This window comes from Tenebrio molitor, chromosome 8 (genome assembly GCF_963966145.1).
Source record: "Tenebrio molitor chromosome 8, icTenMoli1.1, whole genome shotgun sequence".
NCBI lineage: Eukaryota > Metazoa > Arthropoda > Insecta > Coleoptera > Tenebrionidae > Tenebrio > Tenebrio molitor.
The window spans coordinates 3840698-3859932 of record NC_091053.1 but is presented as its reverse complement, the minus strand read 5'-3'; the positions used below and the strand labels follow the sequence as shown (position 1 = coordinate 3859932).

Here is a 19235-nt window from a genome sequence, read left to right as displayed (position 1 = left end):
GCCCCAGCACGGCTTTCACTACAAAGGTCGGGTTTCCAGGGAACGTGGGGTAGACGCGGAGGTGCAGCACACGGGTTGTCTCGGCAAAAACTAGTACCGATCACCCAAAAATGAATGCCCGGTGGCGCCTTCCGGTACCGACTACGCAAGTGCGCCAGGTACTATGGCGGCCAAAAAATTTTAGCCGTCACTATATCTTGACATTCCCATAAATTGTAAATAAACCTTTAGAAACCGTAACCCCACTTTCGATTCACCAATACGGTTTCCTTGTTTTAAAGCATATTTAATATAGGTTACTTCGCATTGGCGTACATTTTATAAAACATGATATACAGGGTGTATTTTTAAAACGTGCCGAAATTTTACCTACGAGGTTGTTTGACAACGTAGAAGACTAAAAGCAATTAAAAAAAATTGTAGCTCAAAAAATAAATGTCATTTTATTTTTTGACATAGAATTTTTTAAATATTTTTTTTGTTCGACACTGTCAGAATTTGAGAATTTTCTCCGGTGTGAACGGATTTTGATAAATTTGACAACTTGTCAAAACGAAACGTCAAGCTAATTTTAAAGATTTTAAGTGATTTGGAGCCTTTAAGGGGCTCGTTGAACAAAAAAAACGTATTCAACTCGTTCTTGTGTAAATTGGCCTTTTTTTGGCACTCGTGGGCCTTTAAAGCATTCGTTTCACTCGCGTTTTAAACCGGCCCACTCATGCCAAAAAAGCCCAATTTACACACGAACTCGTTAAATAAAACTACTATTTCCGAGTTCTACATGAAGCCAGTAGCTCGTGGTTAAAATATCTGTACAACTTTCAATAGGACCCTGTATATTAGAAAGGATTTATTTACATCCAGGTATAAAAAGAGATGTTGGGAATGAATACGAACGATCATTATTTGTTTAATTCCTTGAGAGCGGGGTTTGAAAAATTCACATTAAATTCCAGGTGCCAATGATTTTGAAATTTTGTACAGGGGCCTAGATGTTAATTCTAAACAACTTTTCTTAATAACTTTTTGTCGTATTTGTCACATAAAAGGCACTTTATTCCATAGAAAAAAACGGTTTTTGAAAATTTCCAAGGCATACTTGATTTTTCAAATTTTTTTCTAAAATTATGTTAGAAATTAGAAATTTTACAAGAGTCGTTTCACCTATACGGGGACACACTGTATATGTGATGGCAAGTTGCTAAGTATAATTCCACGCATTACTGAATTATTTAGGGCGACGTTCTAATTCAGAAAGTATTTTTGAAAAAATTTATTATCACTACTGATGAAACCCGAATTCATGAGTATACACCAAAAAGAAGAGAACCTTCAAAACAAACCTCGCCTCCTTCGAAAAAGAAAAAGAGTTTTATTCGCCGGAATGGTCAAGGTCTCAACCTCTCAGGATTCCCAATGGATCCAAAGAGATCACATCAACACCACAAGGTACTGATGAACCTTTTCGGTTAACGTGACCGAGAAACTGGGACAAAGAGACCGGGAATGGTGAAGAAGGTCTTCATCACGACCACCCACCTATTCACCTATTGACAGTTGCTGTGGGAAAACTTCATCTCAACTTCAAACTCTACTACGAAGTGTTGCCGCACGCACTTTGTCTCTTCCTTAAATTAAAAAAAAATCCCAGCTGCAAAGAAATTTTCAGCAAATGAGGAACGCCTTTGTAGTTACCGAAGAAATCTCGTTTAAGGAAGAGATAATTTAATTATAACATCTACGGAGGTTAGGAGAAAAAAAATTAAAAACTAGTTTTTGTGTCTTTTGGGGCTATGAAACTGTTAAATATCCCACGTACGAGCAGAAAGACTTCAATTTTATCGGAAGTAGCCTCTTTGGTCGTTTTTTGAGTAGGTAAACCAAAATCGCCACGAACTTAAGGACTATTTAATTGGGGAGCAAAACATCCGGTATATATTTTTTTCAAGTAAAATTAAAATGTGATGGTTTTTGCGACGCACAAGAAAATTGAAATCAATTTTTTCCTCATAATAAAATTGCTCAAATTAGAAGCAATCTTGGGCTTTGGTCGGGAATCGCTGTCATAAGAGGGTGGCTTTAAATGTGGTTTCGTCGTCTTATTAAATATGATACGAGCCAGTGGGGGACGAATTGCCGTAACAAATATAACGATGTATTAAATGAAAGTGATAGATATGTGGGTTTTCGACTGGTAATCCTGCATTTCATTAGTTGATGCAGCTAAAAATAGCTATCCTTTGCAAATGATAAATAAATCTGACCGTATGTTACTAAATTTTTTGTACAAGTATGTAGTATCATAATCCAGTACCTACTTCAAAATACATATTAATTTTATGTTGTCATGTGGACGCCTATGACATAGCAAAATTTCGAAAAATCTTTGTGTGGGTTCTGATTTTAGGAATAGATATTCCAGAACTACCACTAGAGGATTCCGGGGATCACAACGGAAGTAAATATTTACCTAATCCTATCGAAAAATATTATCTCAATGGAAGTTGTATATTGGCCTGATTTGATTGGTTCTTATTAACCTGATTCGACGTGACGGTAATTTGGCACTGCAAAAAAAAATCAAATCCTCCAACTGTTCCAAGAAAAATTTTCAAACTCAAACAAATTGGAAAATTCAGTGGAAAAAATGTTCTTTTTCTGTAAATTACCCACGTAATCATTATACAGGGTTGCGATTATGTATGGAACCGGCACCGTCCTGCTAAAATGGTTTAAGTTAGAACACTGAAATTTTACACAGAGTTAGGACTCATTTCAATATTAATGTTCAAACTCTACTTTTTAACATCTGTTGCAGATGTTGTTGCATCCGTTACCTTGAATTACCAATTATTACGAAATTCCCTAGAATTTGAGAATTTTTTTTTTATTTAAAAATTAAAACGGGTGCAAATTCTAAAAAATAACATAAAAAACTGGTTTTATAAGGGTATTGGTGCACTCGTCCCATAGAAAACTCCCCTACGGGTCGTTTTCTACACCTATGACTCGTGCGCCAAATCAACCCTTATAAAACTCGTTCTTTAATATACTATTTTATAATTTGCGTCTCTAATAAGTCTATTATTGTATTCAATTTGGAGTCGTTTATGGCTATCTATTACAGCACTCGTCGTTTAATAGATAGAAAATGTTTATTAATATTTCAGAGTATTATTGTCATTTACACCAAAAAAACTTCCAATATTAATATTCAAACTCAACTTTTTAACATCTGTTACAGATGTAGTTGCATCCGTTACCTTGAATTATCAATTAATACAAAATTCCCTAGAATTTGAAAATTTAATTTTTTTATTTAAAAATTAAAACATCTTGATCTTGATCACTTCTCAAAAGCAAAACCACATGTATAGAACAGAAGAATTCTTCAAAATTTTTGACAAAAAAAAGATAAAAAAACATCTCGTTGACACAAATCTGTCGCTGCCCATGTTTCTTATATTCATTAAGTAAATAAATATGAATTTAGCTTGCAACGAACGTCATCTGCTATGGAGTTCATCGAAGAAATTAGTTAATTAATAAAACTATAAGATAAGTTATTCATAAAGATCTAGTGCAAATTATAAAAATGAAAATAATGTTGTCGGAAACTTGACGAGTAAACCGGCATTGTCTGAAAACTTTCGGCCGCGCTCTAGTTTCGCAAGTGAAGTTGACTTTTTCTTAAAATTGATTAAGAAAGTTTATTGTCCTGATAACGTTCAACACAAATAAAATTCAAAACGGAGGATGAAAATTAGTGACTTGCCAAAGTGTTTATTACAAAGAGAAATTCAAAACCAGCTTTGAAGTATTTTTCATTTCGTTGTTTGTAATATCATAAAAGAGTTAAAATGCTTAATAACTTATCCGAACAAAGTTCACTTGAAAATAAAACAGCAAATTAATAATCTCCGACCGAATTCGACAACAAGATTAAAATAATAACTTGCCGGAGTCTGTCAAACTTTCGAACTACCCATCCGTTTCTGTCGTTTTAAAAAATATCATCCGTGACTTGTCCGCTTCTATTTTAAACACATTTAAAATTCCGCGATAATTTGCGGTAAAATTGGGTCTCTCCGACGAAATCAGACATTTATGAATAATTTATAAACGTTGTAAATGCGAAACGATCAATTTCCCGTACCCCGACGAAAACAATTTTCCTCCGGTTCCCGCTCCACAAATTTTCTTATCACAACCTCGAGGCAAAAAACGCCAAGGTCGAGGATGCACCGTCATCGACAGCGATAGGGGCAACCCTGACTAATTGTCATTATCACACCATTAAACCTAATCTGGGTCAATACCGACGCATGGGTGTCACCTGTTGAAGTGGAAGCGTTCCAGATAAAGGACTTATCAAAGGATAATATGGAAATTAACACGGCATCGCGATTAGCACTCTAAATCGAGATAGATCAAGCGAGGCAAACACGGCAGAGTGTTTTGATGGTGGCGATAATTCAACCGGAGTTGATGAAAACAATAGAGATGTGTTATTAAGGATAACTGCACCATAAAGAAGGCGAAGGAACAGGTCGGCGCCCATGATGATGAATAATAATAAACGGCGGAATTAATAGTTTGGCGGAAGCCGCCACACATAAAGACGAATTCTTGGCGAGATTCCGTCGGCGAAGAATTCGTCTCTTTACCTCTCTCGACTTTTCCGAAACCACTCCCGAACTCCTCGAGACCACTTCACTGGCACCGAGTCACGTGGACTGAACGTTGATTTCTGCTAACGAAATAAGTCAACGGACGGGCGTCTCGCTGCACACTGTGTAAAAACAACGACGGTGATCATGTTTGTAAAGGATCGGCGAAGGATTGAGGAAGGATCGAGAGCGGCCCCACTCTCTTTATTGGTTACTCACTCAGCTAGAGGCTAATGTTGTTAGCATTGCCCTGGTCATAGGCGTGAATAGGCTTTCGGCGACAGCGTCGGTGCCGTCTAAGCAGACCGTGTCATTCGCAACACTGACGCAACTTTGACTGTGGATGATGATGGACTCTTCTTCCATCTAATTCCTTCCGACCCGACGCGAATTTTTGACTTGTCCAGTCCAACAATGAACGTCGACCGCTCCAAGAAGGATAAGAGGTTTTTTACTCTCGCCAGGATAATCCCCGGAATGAAACGCGATGAAAAATGGTACTTGCGCCAGAGGATTTATTTATTTATTTAACCATTCACGATCCACCGAGCTCCAGACGAGAAGCTTAAAATGAAATTTTGAGTTTTAAACGCGCTTAAAATGATCATTTATGCAACACGTGTATAAAGCACCACTTTTTTTACAATCGCATGTGTAGTAAAGTATAAAATAAAGTTCCCCGAACTGTAATAGTATTTTATGATACAAGTCTTACAAGAAGCATTTTGTACGGGTACGGGTTTAAGACGCGACGAGCTTGCGAGGAGTGGCATGAGGGAATAAGTACTACAAAATGCCTTATCAATGATATATCGTACCAGAATTTTTTTTGTATTTTGCACCCTTTTATGGTGGTTGGTAACACAAATGTTACAGTGGAACATTTGTAAGTTCCATTTGAAGTTTTTGTTATATTGTTTGTTTAGCGTGCATTGACGTTTGGCATTTGATGTTTGACATTGAAAGTTACCAACCTTGAAAATTAAAATGAACTGGTTTATTACAGCACGGCACTCAAATCAACTATTAACACACTCTTTTGAGTGCTGTAATAGCTTTGTTACAAACGCAAAATAGAAAAAAGTCCATTTTAGTCGTACAGTATTGATTAAAAAACGATTTTTATGGGGGTGCAAGAAATTAATTCTTCACCATAAACAGGAGTCAGGTCAAGACCAACGTAGCGAAAACTTTTCGAATAGAATAACAGATGTAATTTCTTTGATGCGACACCCAATCGAGGGTTTTTGTCCGAGCACTCGTTACAACTCGCAGCTGAGAGTAATTACTGCGTCGGTTGAGTACTTTACATTTATTAATGCAACAGACACTTGGCAATTTGTTTTCGACGTTGATTGTTTTGTAATGGCGCCTTTGGTATTGATTTATCAAATACGGATAAAAAAATTAGATTCTGCGAATTTGCTTCGTTCAAAGAAGCGTCGAAGATGATTCGAGTCGATTCAAGAAGAAGATTCTATATTTGCGAGAAGCGTGTGTGTGTTCATGCTAAGAGAGCGAAAATTGGAGCATCCATCTAAGGTAATTAGGTGAATTGGGATTTTCGCCGAGGAAATTCAATTATCTCCACGTATACCTACGTAATAGTGCTTTCGCTATTGGTGATTTACGCGTGTCGAGGACGATACATTTTCCGAGCTAAAAATACAAATCAAGTTCTCAAAACAATTATCAAATAAAAAATATGTAACAACGTTCACGGTGGGCTTCTAGAGTGCGCGAAAAGTTGTTAGAAACACATCAGAATTAGTTGACATCAGAAATATTTTTAAGAGAACTTTTTTTATATGTATGCAACAACAAAACGCAACAACTCCTACAGGTGGGCCGATGATGTCGGTGCGGCTTGCCGACCCCAGTAGTACAGAAGCACATAAATCAATCAGATCTCTTTGTGAAGAGAACTCTCGTGTCTTTACCTCCACCATCTTGATCTTGATATGTGATGGCAACATTTTTAAAAGCATTTTTAGGCACCCCTAATGAAAACGGTAATTTTACGTACTCACAAGCGGACGAGAACTATCTCTTTTTTGGACGCTGACCCTGGCGCCATCTGCTGGTCTGTTTAGTAAATTAGCAACGAAACCGACAAAACCGCCAATTGTCCTTACACCATAAATTATCTAAATTGTATTGCAAATAGTAAGTTTCTAGTTTTGTTGGCAAGCTGATAACAAATACAATAAAATAGTAATTTTTATATGTAAAGTGAGTGTTTTTTGTACATAAAAAGGCGTTTTACGCCGAGACGCAGGTCGAGGCAGTAAAAACCTTTGAATGAAATAAAACATCTTCACGCATGAAATATAAACAATATTTTTTCTATAATTGCTTTCAAAGTTAATTTTAAAATTCAGACTTTTGAAGGAAATCTGTATCAACGTTCCTAGGTGCGTGAATACCAATTTTTTGAATCAATTATAGAAAACAAAATTGTTAATACATACGTATTAATAACTTTATCTATTTGAAAAAGGTAGATACAAAATAAATTTGTAATTGGTAATTTTTCGAAGGATGTCTTCTGCTTTGTAATTTCTTGCGGTCGCCTAAAAAATTTAATGTGCACGTCTGCCAAAAAGTGCCTTTTGTCCTCGCCTGTTTTCAAGCCTCGGCTGCGCCTCAGCCAGAAAACTCGACTCGAACAAAGACGATGCACCTTTTGGCCTTGTTCTTCGTACCTACCGTTTTAACAACCGTTTTTTTCCAAATCGCTGTAAATTCGTCAATTTTGGCAATAGAAACACATTTTCGAAACCTCATTCTTCAAGAAAAATCACGGTCAAAATGTTTATCTTGATGCCTCGGCGATGAATATTTGACACAGCTTCATCAGTTTTGGAGAAACCGCACGACAAAAAACATGGTTTATCCGAGTGACGTTAGCTAACGCCACGCCACACGGGCACCATGTCAATTTTTTTCCAACGTTCTTTAAATGTGACAGAACCGATTATAACATGTACATGAGAAACGAGCGAGTAAAAGTCGTCTCGAGGCCGACAATCCGATTCAAGCAGCGTCTCGTCGTAAAAGCGTCAACTTAATAAAACAATTTTTTTGGGAACAATTTCCGTCTCGGTGGCGGTAGCACCGCATCGTGCTAATATAATCAAGCGAAAACCGTAGTAAATTGCACCGCCACCCCTTCAACAAATGTCATTTTGTTTTATTACCGGCTCAATATATTGACATCGCCTTGAACCCTTCGGGTGTCTAGTTGGCAGCTTTTACAACACAGCTTGCTCCCGTGTCGTGCTGTTCGCGCTCTCATTTATGCATTAAACCGTCATGCTCTCGCTTCACACCAATTTAAGAAAAAACCTGTTACGACCCGACAAGCTCCCTCAATTTAGTCGACATCCCCCGCTAACATTATATCATCGTTACTCACGTTCAGTTGCATGATGATCTTGTTGTAGGCCCACAACCACCTCTGCTGGGCCGTCACCTGGGGCCTGGGTTTCGCCGCCTCCTCGTCTTCCTCGAACGAGACGCTCTTCTTGTCCGGTTGGTCGTCGTCGATGCCGATCTCCTGGTGGTGGTCGGGGATGTCCTCGCGTTCGGGCGACACTCGACGCGGCTCGACGATCGACGGTTTACGCGACGACGGCGGTAAGTACGAATCGTCCGCGTTCGAGAAAGCGTCGGCGGAGGTGCGTCTGGCGGCGGAGGGACGGCGCGTCGCGTACTCGAGGGCCGGATGGTAAGGGTCGACGACCGTGATCTGGGACGAGCCGGGTCGGAGGCTCTGGTCGTCTCCGTAGCCCTCCACGTGTATCACAGAAGAGGGGGAGTCGTGGTTTATTGCTTTGGCGGGGAAGTCCGACTCGGTGTCGTCCTCCACGTAGCTCTCGATCGACTCCTGGGTGTCGAGGTACGCCTCGTGGAACCCGTCTTGGTCGCAGCTGTTGGCCATGGGGGTCTGGTTTAGGTCGACGGAGTCTTGCTGTTTGAGAAGGCCGCGGTTTTGGGATTTGTACGGTGTCTGGGTGTTGTTGAGTTGGACTGCCGGTAGGGGTTGTGGTGCCGTTACTATTGCTTTTGGTGGTGATTGTAGTTGGTCCCGTTGGTATTGCGTTGTGGGTGCTGTTGTTGTACTTAGTGGTTTGTTCGTGAGTGTTGTGTTTGTGGTGATCACGTCAGAGATCTTCTTCACCTGATTCAGACAACTGTTAATCGACGACACGGCGGTTTCGAACGAGTCCTTCAGGTCGTCGTCGCGCGACTCCAGACTGTCCATGTTCCTTTGCAGCAACAGGGGACTGCCATCGTTAACCCGTTTCCCGATCTTCTTCTTACCACTACCCTGGATATCATCGTAATACTCCTGATGTTCCTCTTGGGCGTTGTAGAAATAATCCTCCACCGACTGTCCGTTCTTCACGTTCATCGTACTCACCACGTCACTAGTTCTACTATCACTACTAAATCCTTTAAATCCTTGCACCCGATTCACTTCCAGATCTTCAGGCTGAGCTGGCAGATTATCGATACTCTGATATGCATAATTGTAGTCCTCATTGTACATCTCTTTCGCGCTCATCGCTCCCGGTCTCACGTAGTACTCGTAGTCCGACTCGTTATACTCGGCAGAGCTGGTCCTCTTCATCAGATTGTTCCTTCTCGCCTTGGCACTGCGGTGATTCATGTTCGGTTTGGGCAACTGCCTTCCGGGTGTCGGTGGTAAACTGTTGAAGGCTTTCTGGTTGGTGACGCGCGGAAGCATCTTCGGGGCTTTGGTGGGCGTGGGCGGGAGGCTCGCGCCTCGGTGCGAGACGTTCTCGGGGGTGCGGTAGCCGTCGTTGAGGGAGCTCTGTCTGCTGGCGCTCCGCTTGTTGGGGATCTGGGGCATCTTCCGTCGGATGGTCGGGGTCGAGCGGTACGGCTCGTCGTAGTAGTCGTCGAGGGCCGCGTTCGACGATCGCCGCTTGTTCATGTAGTTCTGCACCACGGGAATTGAGGGGAGCTTCTTCGAGTTGGTCTTGGGAGGAGGGATTTGAGGGTATCCTCCGGAGTCCCACTGACGGTCCTCCTCGTCCTGGCCGTACCGCTCTTCTTGAAAGGGATAAGAGAGGCTGTCGAAGTACTCGTCGCAGCTTTGGTTTTGATTGAAAGGTTGCGAGCTAAAAATTACACTGCGATTAACTACGAGATTTAAATTTGGCGCCGAGATTTGACACGCCTATCGATTTTCTCGTGGCGCCAAATTTGAAATTTACTCAGTCGGTAACGACTTCTTTCTTTACCTTATGTCCACACAATTCACTTGAGTCACGTTCTCGTTTGGATAATAAATGGAGTCTCCGAAGTATGTGGAGTCGTCGTATAAGGTGTTCTGTCTCTCTAAACTGGGTCTACGAGCTGCAAACGAACCACAATCGATTAATTAGAACTGACGATCGAATCGTTACCTTTTGATCTAGCAGATTGACCATTGTAATATTGAGAATCCACCGAAAATCCAACGTCCACGCTGTCGACACTCTGATTATAAAACGAAGTCTCGCAACTAGCCCACGTATCTTGGCTGAAAACAAACTCTGCTAAGTAAAATGTTTGGACGGACAAGAGGGGCAAAGGCTGAAGCGGATTTTTCGCGTGTTTTGTGTAAAAAGCCAGTCCAGTTATGTTTCTGTAGAAAATTTGTATTTTGGTGCAGTGTCAACATCCATCTATCTAAACTAAAATGTGAACGTGCCTCACATCCATTACCTTTCCTCATTATCCCATTCGAATTTTCGACGCCTGTTTTAAATATAATAAAAAAATCAGTTTGTGCTTTTTAAATTTCACTTCGCACTATGTGCATAATATTTAAATTGTGTTGAAATTTATAATGCCATTACGATGAATAATGTATTCGTTTTATCGGCAACTATTTAAATAAGGTGTGTGTGCGATTGTGAGATTAGCAATTTTTAGACCTTTTATTGCACACGATGACGTGTCCTCGATTCGAGCTGTATTATCAACGTGGAAAGAAAAACATTTTTATAGATGTTGGTGCGACTAATTGACTTTCTCCTGTCCATGTCAATATTTCAAAACACGTGAATGTTGTTATTATCAAAATAAACAAAAGCTTTTGTGGAGGCGTTTGATGAAATTACCAATTACGCCCACATGTTGGGTTTAATTGTTTTTTTGAATGTTTGCGTTTTGAGGTAATGCGGAAAACATAATTAGAGTACTATCGCTGGAGGAACAATTTTTTTTCTACGCCTACATTCCATATTATAACTGAATTTAATATTCAATCTAATGGCGGAATAGCATGTCCTTTCAAGATGTTGTACTCTAGGTGCATTAAAAATGCAAAAATGCATTTTGATTGTTAAATGTAAGGCGATTAGTCTTTCGGTCCAAAAATAAGTATGTACATTTTCTTTAACATTACTTTACACAAGTTAACTCCAATTAAGTTATTTTTTGTGTCTCAAGTTGGCAACACTTTTAAAACTGTGCAACAATTCCGTTTCTAGTCCTGTCAAGGTAAAAATAGACACTCTAACAGCGCCAGCGGCTGAACAACGAACTAATTGAATTATGTCGACGCTTTTCAATTTTGCCACCCTCGAAAATCAACTGTTTACAAGTTATTACCCTCAGGATGTCAAAGGTTAACTGTACTTTTTCTGCTGTAATTTATACATTTCTCGATCCGCTGTGTTTACAGAATGTTTCGCGTTAATTATGTTCGGTGGATGTTTTCGAGCAGTTTTTATTTTCAAGAAAAAAGTTCATTCTCTCCAAAAAACGAGGGCTTTCATTTTCTTCCGACACTTTGTAATATGATTATTCACGGCAACAAAAAGAAATTAGTGTTAATCGTATTTTGCTAACCTGCACGGTGAGAAAATTGAAACCTGCATATCTTTTGCCAAATTAAGAAAAAATACAGCAAACCACTCAGATTCAGAGGATAATAATTCATAAACAATTCTCTACAAGACTAGGACCTATCAAGTTGTCTCGTATGTCATTTTTTAACACTTTGATTGATAGGTTAAATAACGTAATAACTCTTAATTACTAATCAAAACTAACACTAATTAAATATAATTTAAGCTAATTAAGTTAACTAGTCTTAACTTTTGAATTTACATCATTCATTACACTAATTATAATTAATTACTTTATAACTGCCAACATTTTTGTAACTGCTAGGTTGTACGTTTGTGTAGAATGCCTTACTATCCGTCCAGCAAATAAAAAGTAACGTTGATACAGTAGTTATCTTTTAGTAAGTGCTTTCGGCTTTAAATGGCTCACAGGTTTTATGTAAATTTGACCGCTGCAGTGACATGCAATGATTTTTTGTTTTATTTATTTAATTAGGTACATTTGCATTTTATATGAAACTACCTTTTTGGCCTCCTCAACTCTAAATGACATGTTTACATATTTTGAACAGCTACGGTATCTTGATTTTTACACACTAATCAAACTACATATCTGTCATTTTACCGCACGGAGTGTGTAAAATACTACGAAAATTTTAAGCTTTCAGGGACCTTCAAAAAAACTGTTAGCTTATCATAAATAAAGCCCATTTATACTAAGACAAGATACCGCCACCATTGATCCGTTCAGTTTTCGAAAATGAACATAATTTAATTGTTTTCTTGTGAGAAAATTGTGAATTCTGATGGCGCCATCTTGTGGTATAAAGCGTAAGCATATCAGTTATCGGTATAATAGATAACTTTCTGGTATTTTATTAATCAAATGTCTTTGACAAGTTTTGCAAAATCATTGTTTACAACAAATTTCAAATTTGAGAAAACGAATTGTCGGCCAAAACGATTAATATATTACTAATGCGGTAAGCATTTTACATCGCTCTGTTTTTGTTAAAACACTCCCGCTGCGCGGTCGTGTTTCAATCTAAAAACCTCGCGCTGTAAAATGTAGCCTACCGCATTTGTAATGTAAATAACTATTATTGATTTCGTGAGTGCAAATGATCACATTTGACGTTTTTCATATTGGACACACTTTGACAGCGTTTAGCCTCAATTATGATTTAACCCTAAAACACAATTTACACCACACAGACGGATAGTAACGACCCCAAACACGCAACCAAGTTTTCATTTTTAAATTAACGTGAGTTATCGTTGATGGTGTTAATTTACTAGATACAAGTAATAAAATTAAAAATCAAAACAGTAGGACTATAAAATAAATATGGAAAAATTCAGCACTGTTACATCGATTTAAAAACGACTTTGCTTTTGAAATTTGATAATAAGGGAAAAAATTGTATTCATTTGTTTTTTTCCTATTGTAAGTCGCTTCTCACTGAGAGGATACTTAACCACTGCTCGTCGCATTTCGTATTGTCCGTTATAAATAACTGTTGGATGGTATCGAATCTTTTTTCATTAAATAAAAACTTCTTACAGACTCAAGTAAAAGTCCTATTACCTAGAATAATCTGGTTTATTTCGAGGCCTGCTGTTATAGAAAAGAGGATCAAAATCTGTATTGTTATCTTGATATTGGCGAGCATTGTGCCCCGTGTTGGAACCCGAATAATTGTAGTCCTCGTTTCCCGGCGAGTACCTCTGCAAAATAAAACCAATTAGTTACATCTCTCGGGAAGAAAAATAAAAAAATGTACAGGGTGTACTGTTTGTGTGCTCAGTATAGCTTGACCCTTCGCCAGACGCGTTGTTTATAACTGTAGATCGATTTTACTGCTACCTTTTTTTTTAAATACACGTTTCCACTGGTTTGCATAACTTTCTGAAACAGAATTGGTAGAGGGTTGGTAGAGGACGTAAAGTCTAAAGCCCAAAAGTAAAATTTGGAGAAGCATTTTGTTTGCAAAGTTGTAAGATGACGCAATAATAAAGAGCTTTTATGTTCAAAATTTTATAAAAACGACCACTCCCTCGTCATATTTCTAAGAATATCGAATTTCTGACATGAGTGCTAACAAAGTGACTTCGATTTGTCTTTTGTCTGTAGCGTCGCCAGGTCTTTAGTCATCCCACGCGTCTGCATGAATAAATGCATCCTTGTGCATACTGGACTAGATTTATGCAATCCGTTTTTTTTTTACGAGGATGTAAGGCGAGAGATCAGACATAAATTAATCTTGGTTTTTCCGACCAAGTATTCTCTTGGTATTTACCGTTTGTTCTTCCGAATCGTCTCCACTTCCCTCACATTCTCTCGTAATTTTTTTTACTACAGACTATTTTATTCCTCTATCTATAGTAAGTGGGCTATAAATGACGCATTTTTGTCAGTTGGAGTTCGATAAAAATGTGCTTCTCTTTTTTGCAGCCGTAAATATATCTGTTGACTGTTTATTGTAGCAACACCATTTGTTTCAACGAGTGAACAAATATACAGGGTGTGTCAGAATTCCACCGACAAACTTTCAGGGCTAATTCTATGATCAAAAATAAGCATAAAACTCTTAACACATATGGGGTAAAAAACGCTTAGTTTGCGAGATAATCAACAAAAAACGTAAAAACAATTACGATTTGAATCCCTTGGATTTTATAGGGTCATCTGTGCATTCAACAGGGGGGGGGAGCGAAATTTTGCCACTTTTTGTAAATTATACATAGCTCCCTTTTATGTTTGTACGTTTCATCAATAAATTCCACCCGATTGCTTTTGTTTCTGGTAAAACTTTTTAGTTGATTATCTCGCAAACTAAGCGTTTTTGACCCCATATGTATTAAGGGTTTTATGCTTATTTTTGATCATAGAATCAGCCCTGAACCTTTGTCGGTGGAATTCTGGCACACTCTGTATATTATAAAATAAAACCAAGATTTTGTGTTTTTCAATCCAGTCACAAAATTATTTCGTCGAATTACACTAGAACATTTTTCTCCACACAATTTTCTGTTTTAACAAATCAAGCAGAAATTATCTCTAGAAACTGTCAGCTGACAATTTTTCTCGTCAAATTTCTACACAATAAATCTAATACTGTTCGCGAAGTTCGCGAACCAAGAAATTTCTGTTTCTGTTGTTAAAGTATTTTTTTATTGTTTACTTGTACTGTCCCATTTCTTTCTTTTCTTACTACTAATCACACGAAGGTGGTAAAAAAAATGAGGTAGTGGTGCACGGTGGACAACGCGCCCAACGGAGGATCAAGCAAACCCACCCTGTACATCTCCTCACCTGGTGGTGTCGTCTGTGCGATCCGGGACTGAGGTGGTGTTGGTGGGTGGTCGGCGGTGGCAGGTGGTGCTGGTGTCCGGGGGCGTCATCCCTTTCGTACGAGTTTTCGCGTGACGTCTCCAGAGAGCGTTGCGGGGTGTGGATTTGGTGTGCCGCCGACCTGAACTGGGAAGCCGAAGAGTTGGCATGTTGGCCGACAGGATAGTTCAGGTCAGATGTGTAATCGCTATCTTCCGAATACCCCGCTGAAATTTCATTGTCAAAGTGATTACTATTGGCTGAAAAAGGAGGACCGTATTTGTACACACATCTTGGGAACAGTCAGTCGGAGTCGCTTGATGGTGCGGGGCGCGACTTAACAAGACGGTGCTGACTCTCGTCCGGCGCTCAAAGTCGAGTCGAGCAACAAAGAAAAATCGGCTCACGATTCTGCTCGGCAAATCGCATCGTGTGCGGCACGAGTTTAGAAGAGCACCAGCTCACCATCAAACGCTTTTAAGATACATAAAGCTAGAGAAACTTCGAAATGAGGACAATGAAGGCGTCGAAGTACAGATGTCGAAGCGTCGACTTAACGAAACTAAACTTCGATGTTCGCCCCCAAAACTGACCTGAATGCTAATGGCTGCACCTTTCTGTTAACACCGGCGAAGTAGTAAAATTTTCTCTCCTGTCCGGTTCTATTTCTCGGGGTGTTTACCTTTAATTTGCGGAATAAAATTATGCCGAGAAGCATTTCTTAATCCGGGGAGATAACAGTTTTATAAAGTTGCGCCAGAGGAGGAGCGAGAAATTGGGGTTTGTCTTAATTAAGTACAACTTAGATAAAGGATTTGTTTCACTGTTTTACTTTTCTTTCATAAAATCGGGTGCTTCTTGAGCGAAAGTTTTTTATCTAGCTGGATCATGGTTTTAATTAAAAAATTATAATTAATTTGGCGAAGCTTCTGCTCGACCAGCACCACCCCTCACTCCAGTTTTCGTCGACTGATTTAATTAAATCACTCGACATGTCGCTAATTGATCACACATTTAGTAGCATAATTATTTCCAAATTACACCACAAACGTTACGGATTAAACTAAACTATCCCTCCCCGATATCCAATTTCCACCCACGCGCACTCCAGCCCCGATATATTTAATCGCGTAATTAATAATGTAGGTATTTGCTTTACTCGTCAACCACTTAACCCCTAAAATATTAATCCACCTAAACATTCCGGCTCTCAAAGACAAGTGGTCGCATTTCATAAATACGAGAGCTTTTCCAATTTGGCTGAATAATGAAAATGGATAATAATACGCACAGTGGACAAAAAAACGTATGGTCCAGGCAAGCAATGAAACCATTGAAATGATGGGATATTTTTGCATTCGTTTAATCTGCGAGTTCGATTGTTTTTTATATTATTTTTTTTTACAAAAAAGCGTAGCGTATCTATACGTATTTTAAAATTTAATATTTGATGAAATTATAGTATATTATTCAACAAGATTTATAAACGACACTTTAGTCACGAGTTGCATACTATACTTTTTCTACAACCAAATAAAAAAACAAATAAAACAACTAACTTCTTTATTAAACGTTAATTTAAACACAAAATTCGAAACTGATAAACGTCAATTGATCAGTGACAACTGACTTAATTTTGAGTGTCGCATGATTTTTGCGATTCAAATAGCTGGAGCTAACTATAGTCTGTGACTAAAAAGCCCGTTGCTAACTTCACCTCGTGACTAAAGCGCACAAAATCACAGCTTGTCAAGGTGTATTTAATGTCATGGAAAAATATGCGATAAATTGCATTTTAAACATGGGAGTAGAAAAAGAACAATACGTCTCGGGAATTAATGTCGTTGTTGCAGATCACCACAAGATAGGATAATGTTACAGTTTCACGTGGGTGTTGCTTCTTCGATGCGAATGAATTAAACGTAAAGATGTTTCTTACGGTAAATGTAGAAAACTCATAAACTAAAATTAGATTTATTCATATCTCAGGTAATAAGGAATGAAACCTGTTTCTGACAAAAGCTGCACTCTGGGAATTGGTGACATGCTACAAAGTTCTCATTTCAAGCGGACATACTGTACGAGATTTTATTTTTATTTTTTCGGATAAAAATTGTCGTTTACAGATTTCATTCCGACAAAGCAAATAAAAAAAGAATATGAATATCGAAAACTGAAAATTTCACAACTGTAACAATGGTGGATGCGCCGGGAAACTTTAAAGATATGTAAAAATTCGGGTTAATAAATTCTCTGCTGATAAAATGTATTTTTTTTTTCAGTCGCCGCAAGACGACAATGGATCCTTGAATAAGAAAATTACGCATATATTAATAGTGAATGGGTCAGGAGAATTTAGAAAAATTCAGACACAAAGAAAAAGTTCCTCGAAAAAGCAAGCGCTTTTTAAATTTAGACAAATACCAAAAACAAAAGCAAAAAGAAGAGAGTGACTGACAAAACTTCTGTTTAAAGAAGGATTTCTTGAAGGTCTTGTTATTGTCAGTTCATCACTTCAGTTCTCGACTTCCTAGAAAACTTTATGCGACCACAGAAAAAGTGATGACAACCGTTTTTTTGATTTTTCAATGGAGTAGTTTTGATTGACTAGTGGACAGAATAATATACATAGTATTATACCGTATGTTTCAAAAAATTTCTGGTCAAGTAGGTTCTGAAAAACAAAAGCATTAAAAACGTATGGCGTAACTTGAATATTCAGGTGGAAATGTGTTTATCACAATAATTGTTTTGAATGAACTGTCATAAAATGGCAATTTCAAAAAAAGTTTGAGAACGGTTCTTTTCCCCTACGATTCTACGAGAATTCGGGTTGGCCGCTGGCGTTGGCGCCAAGATTTCATATTGCAGTACCGCGGAGGCGCAGACGATCGCTTATTTACTTCGGATTAAAGTTAGGTTATGTACCCGGCACGGCCGCGCAACAACAACATCAACAAAAGCCAATAAACCCGGGCAATATGTGTAAACAAGTAATGTAACAACAATAAATAAATAAATAAACAACAATTAACAATAATGTGTTTTAAATTACTCTAGAGCAAGTGTTAAAAATGATAGCCTTGAGCTTCAATGCACATTGGAAGACTCCTCTTTATCAAGCAGCATGGGTGCAAAAAATTGCCACAAATAACGAAGAGTCTCGCGTGCTGTAGCCCCGTCTTATTGAAAATACCCTTGAGCCAGTTGGAGTTGATTGTGAAAACATCAAGAACGTTGTTCCAGTATCTTTCAACTGTTACTGAATCTTCAAGATCCTTTCGAACAATCCTTTGACAAATTGACACTGATAACTCAGTCTGCTGCGACAGTTGCCTGAGAGATAATTGGGGTTCGTCTTCCACGTTTGACAGTCAATATTTTCCTCAGTACGAAGTTTGGGTCAAGCACTTCTGCTGAATACTGTCACTTTCTCGAAATGTGTGAAGTGTGTGACCATTGGAAAACTAAGGTTCAATCATGAATATCTGTTGTTCAGGAGTGAAAATCATTCTCATAGATAACATTTTGCGAACAAAATTATTACGGCAATTAATGACGTTTTTGACAGTTCAGTTATTATTTGACAAGCTGCGCCATACGTTTTTAATGCTTTTGTTTTGCAGGACCTACTTGACCAGAAATTTTTTGAAACATACGGTATTATTAGTATAGTATATTACGTAAGGAGGATGGAAAGTGACACATTTATCACGAGTGCGAAGTGAGGCGCAGCTGAGTGCGACAATCACTCGAGTGCCCGAAATAGTTATTTACGAACCAAGTGCGGGAAGGCGATGTTCCCGCATGAGCGCATTTTTTAAAGCACGAGCGACGAGGGAGCGAGTGCCTTTAATTAATGCGCGAATGAAGGGAAAATGTCTTCACGCAAGTGGTTCGTACAATATTTTTTGTACGAAAATTAAATTAAAATTTTTTGTTTTAATTCATTAAACATAAACGAACATAAAACCAAGTAGGCAGTGATCTTTGGTTATTGGAAACAATTGCTTCACTTGATATTTCAATGTTTGCAATAATTTGTGAATTTTGTAGGAACAATTTTCAACGATTATAAATCTTTCCGTAATTTTTTAACGGAGGAAAACCCAGGGAAGTTGTATTTTATGAACTAAATTTTATTATTATCAAGACAGATTTTTTTTTGAATGCCTCAAAGGGCCAGTGTTTTTTTGCAATTTTTACATTCGAGTCGACTGGGAAGCGCTCGTTTCGGAGCGAGCGTTGGATGTTGGAAGCGTTGCTTTCAAGGCTATGAGTACAAAAAGCACTTTATAGTGAGTTGTGTATAAACACAATTTTTCCCAGGACCACAAAAACTCCACTATTGACATTTTTTAC

At 38.4% G+C, this 19235-nt stretch overlaps 1 protein-coding gene across 9 annotated transcripts in view; it reads right to left on the bottom strand.

Moving 5' to 3' along the window:
- Positions 1-19235, bottom strand: part of unc-13 — a 307874-nt gene that overhangs the window by 145630 nt on the left and 143009 nt on the right. For 5 of the 9 annotated variants that reach the window (XM_069056452.1, XM_069056444.1, XM_069056445.1 and 2 more), the window contains 6 exons: positions 14856-15133; positions 13128-13267; positions 10410-10442; positions 10109-10224; positions 9944-10058; positions 8089-9820 (listed from right to left, as the gene is read on the bottom strand). In XM_069056452.1, the coding sequence (XP_068912553.1) occupies positions 8089-9820; positions 9944-10058; positions 10109-10224; positions 10410-10442; positions 13128-13267; positions 14856-15133 (2414 nt within the window). The remainder of the gene's footprint in view (positions 1-8088; positions 9821-9943; positions 10059-10108; positions 10225-10409; positions 10443-13127; positions 13268-14855; positions 15134-19235) is intronic. The other 4 variants (XM_069056447.1, XM_069056449.1, XM_069056453.1 and 1 more) reach the window with 2 other exon arrangements.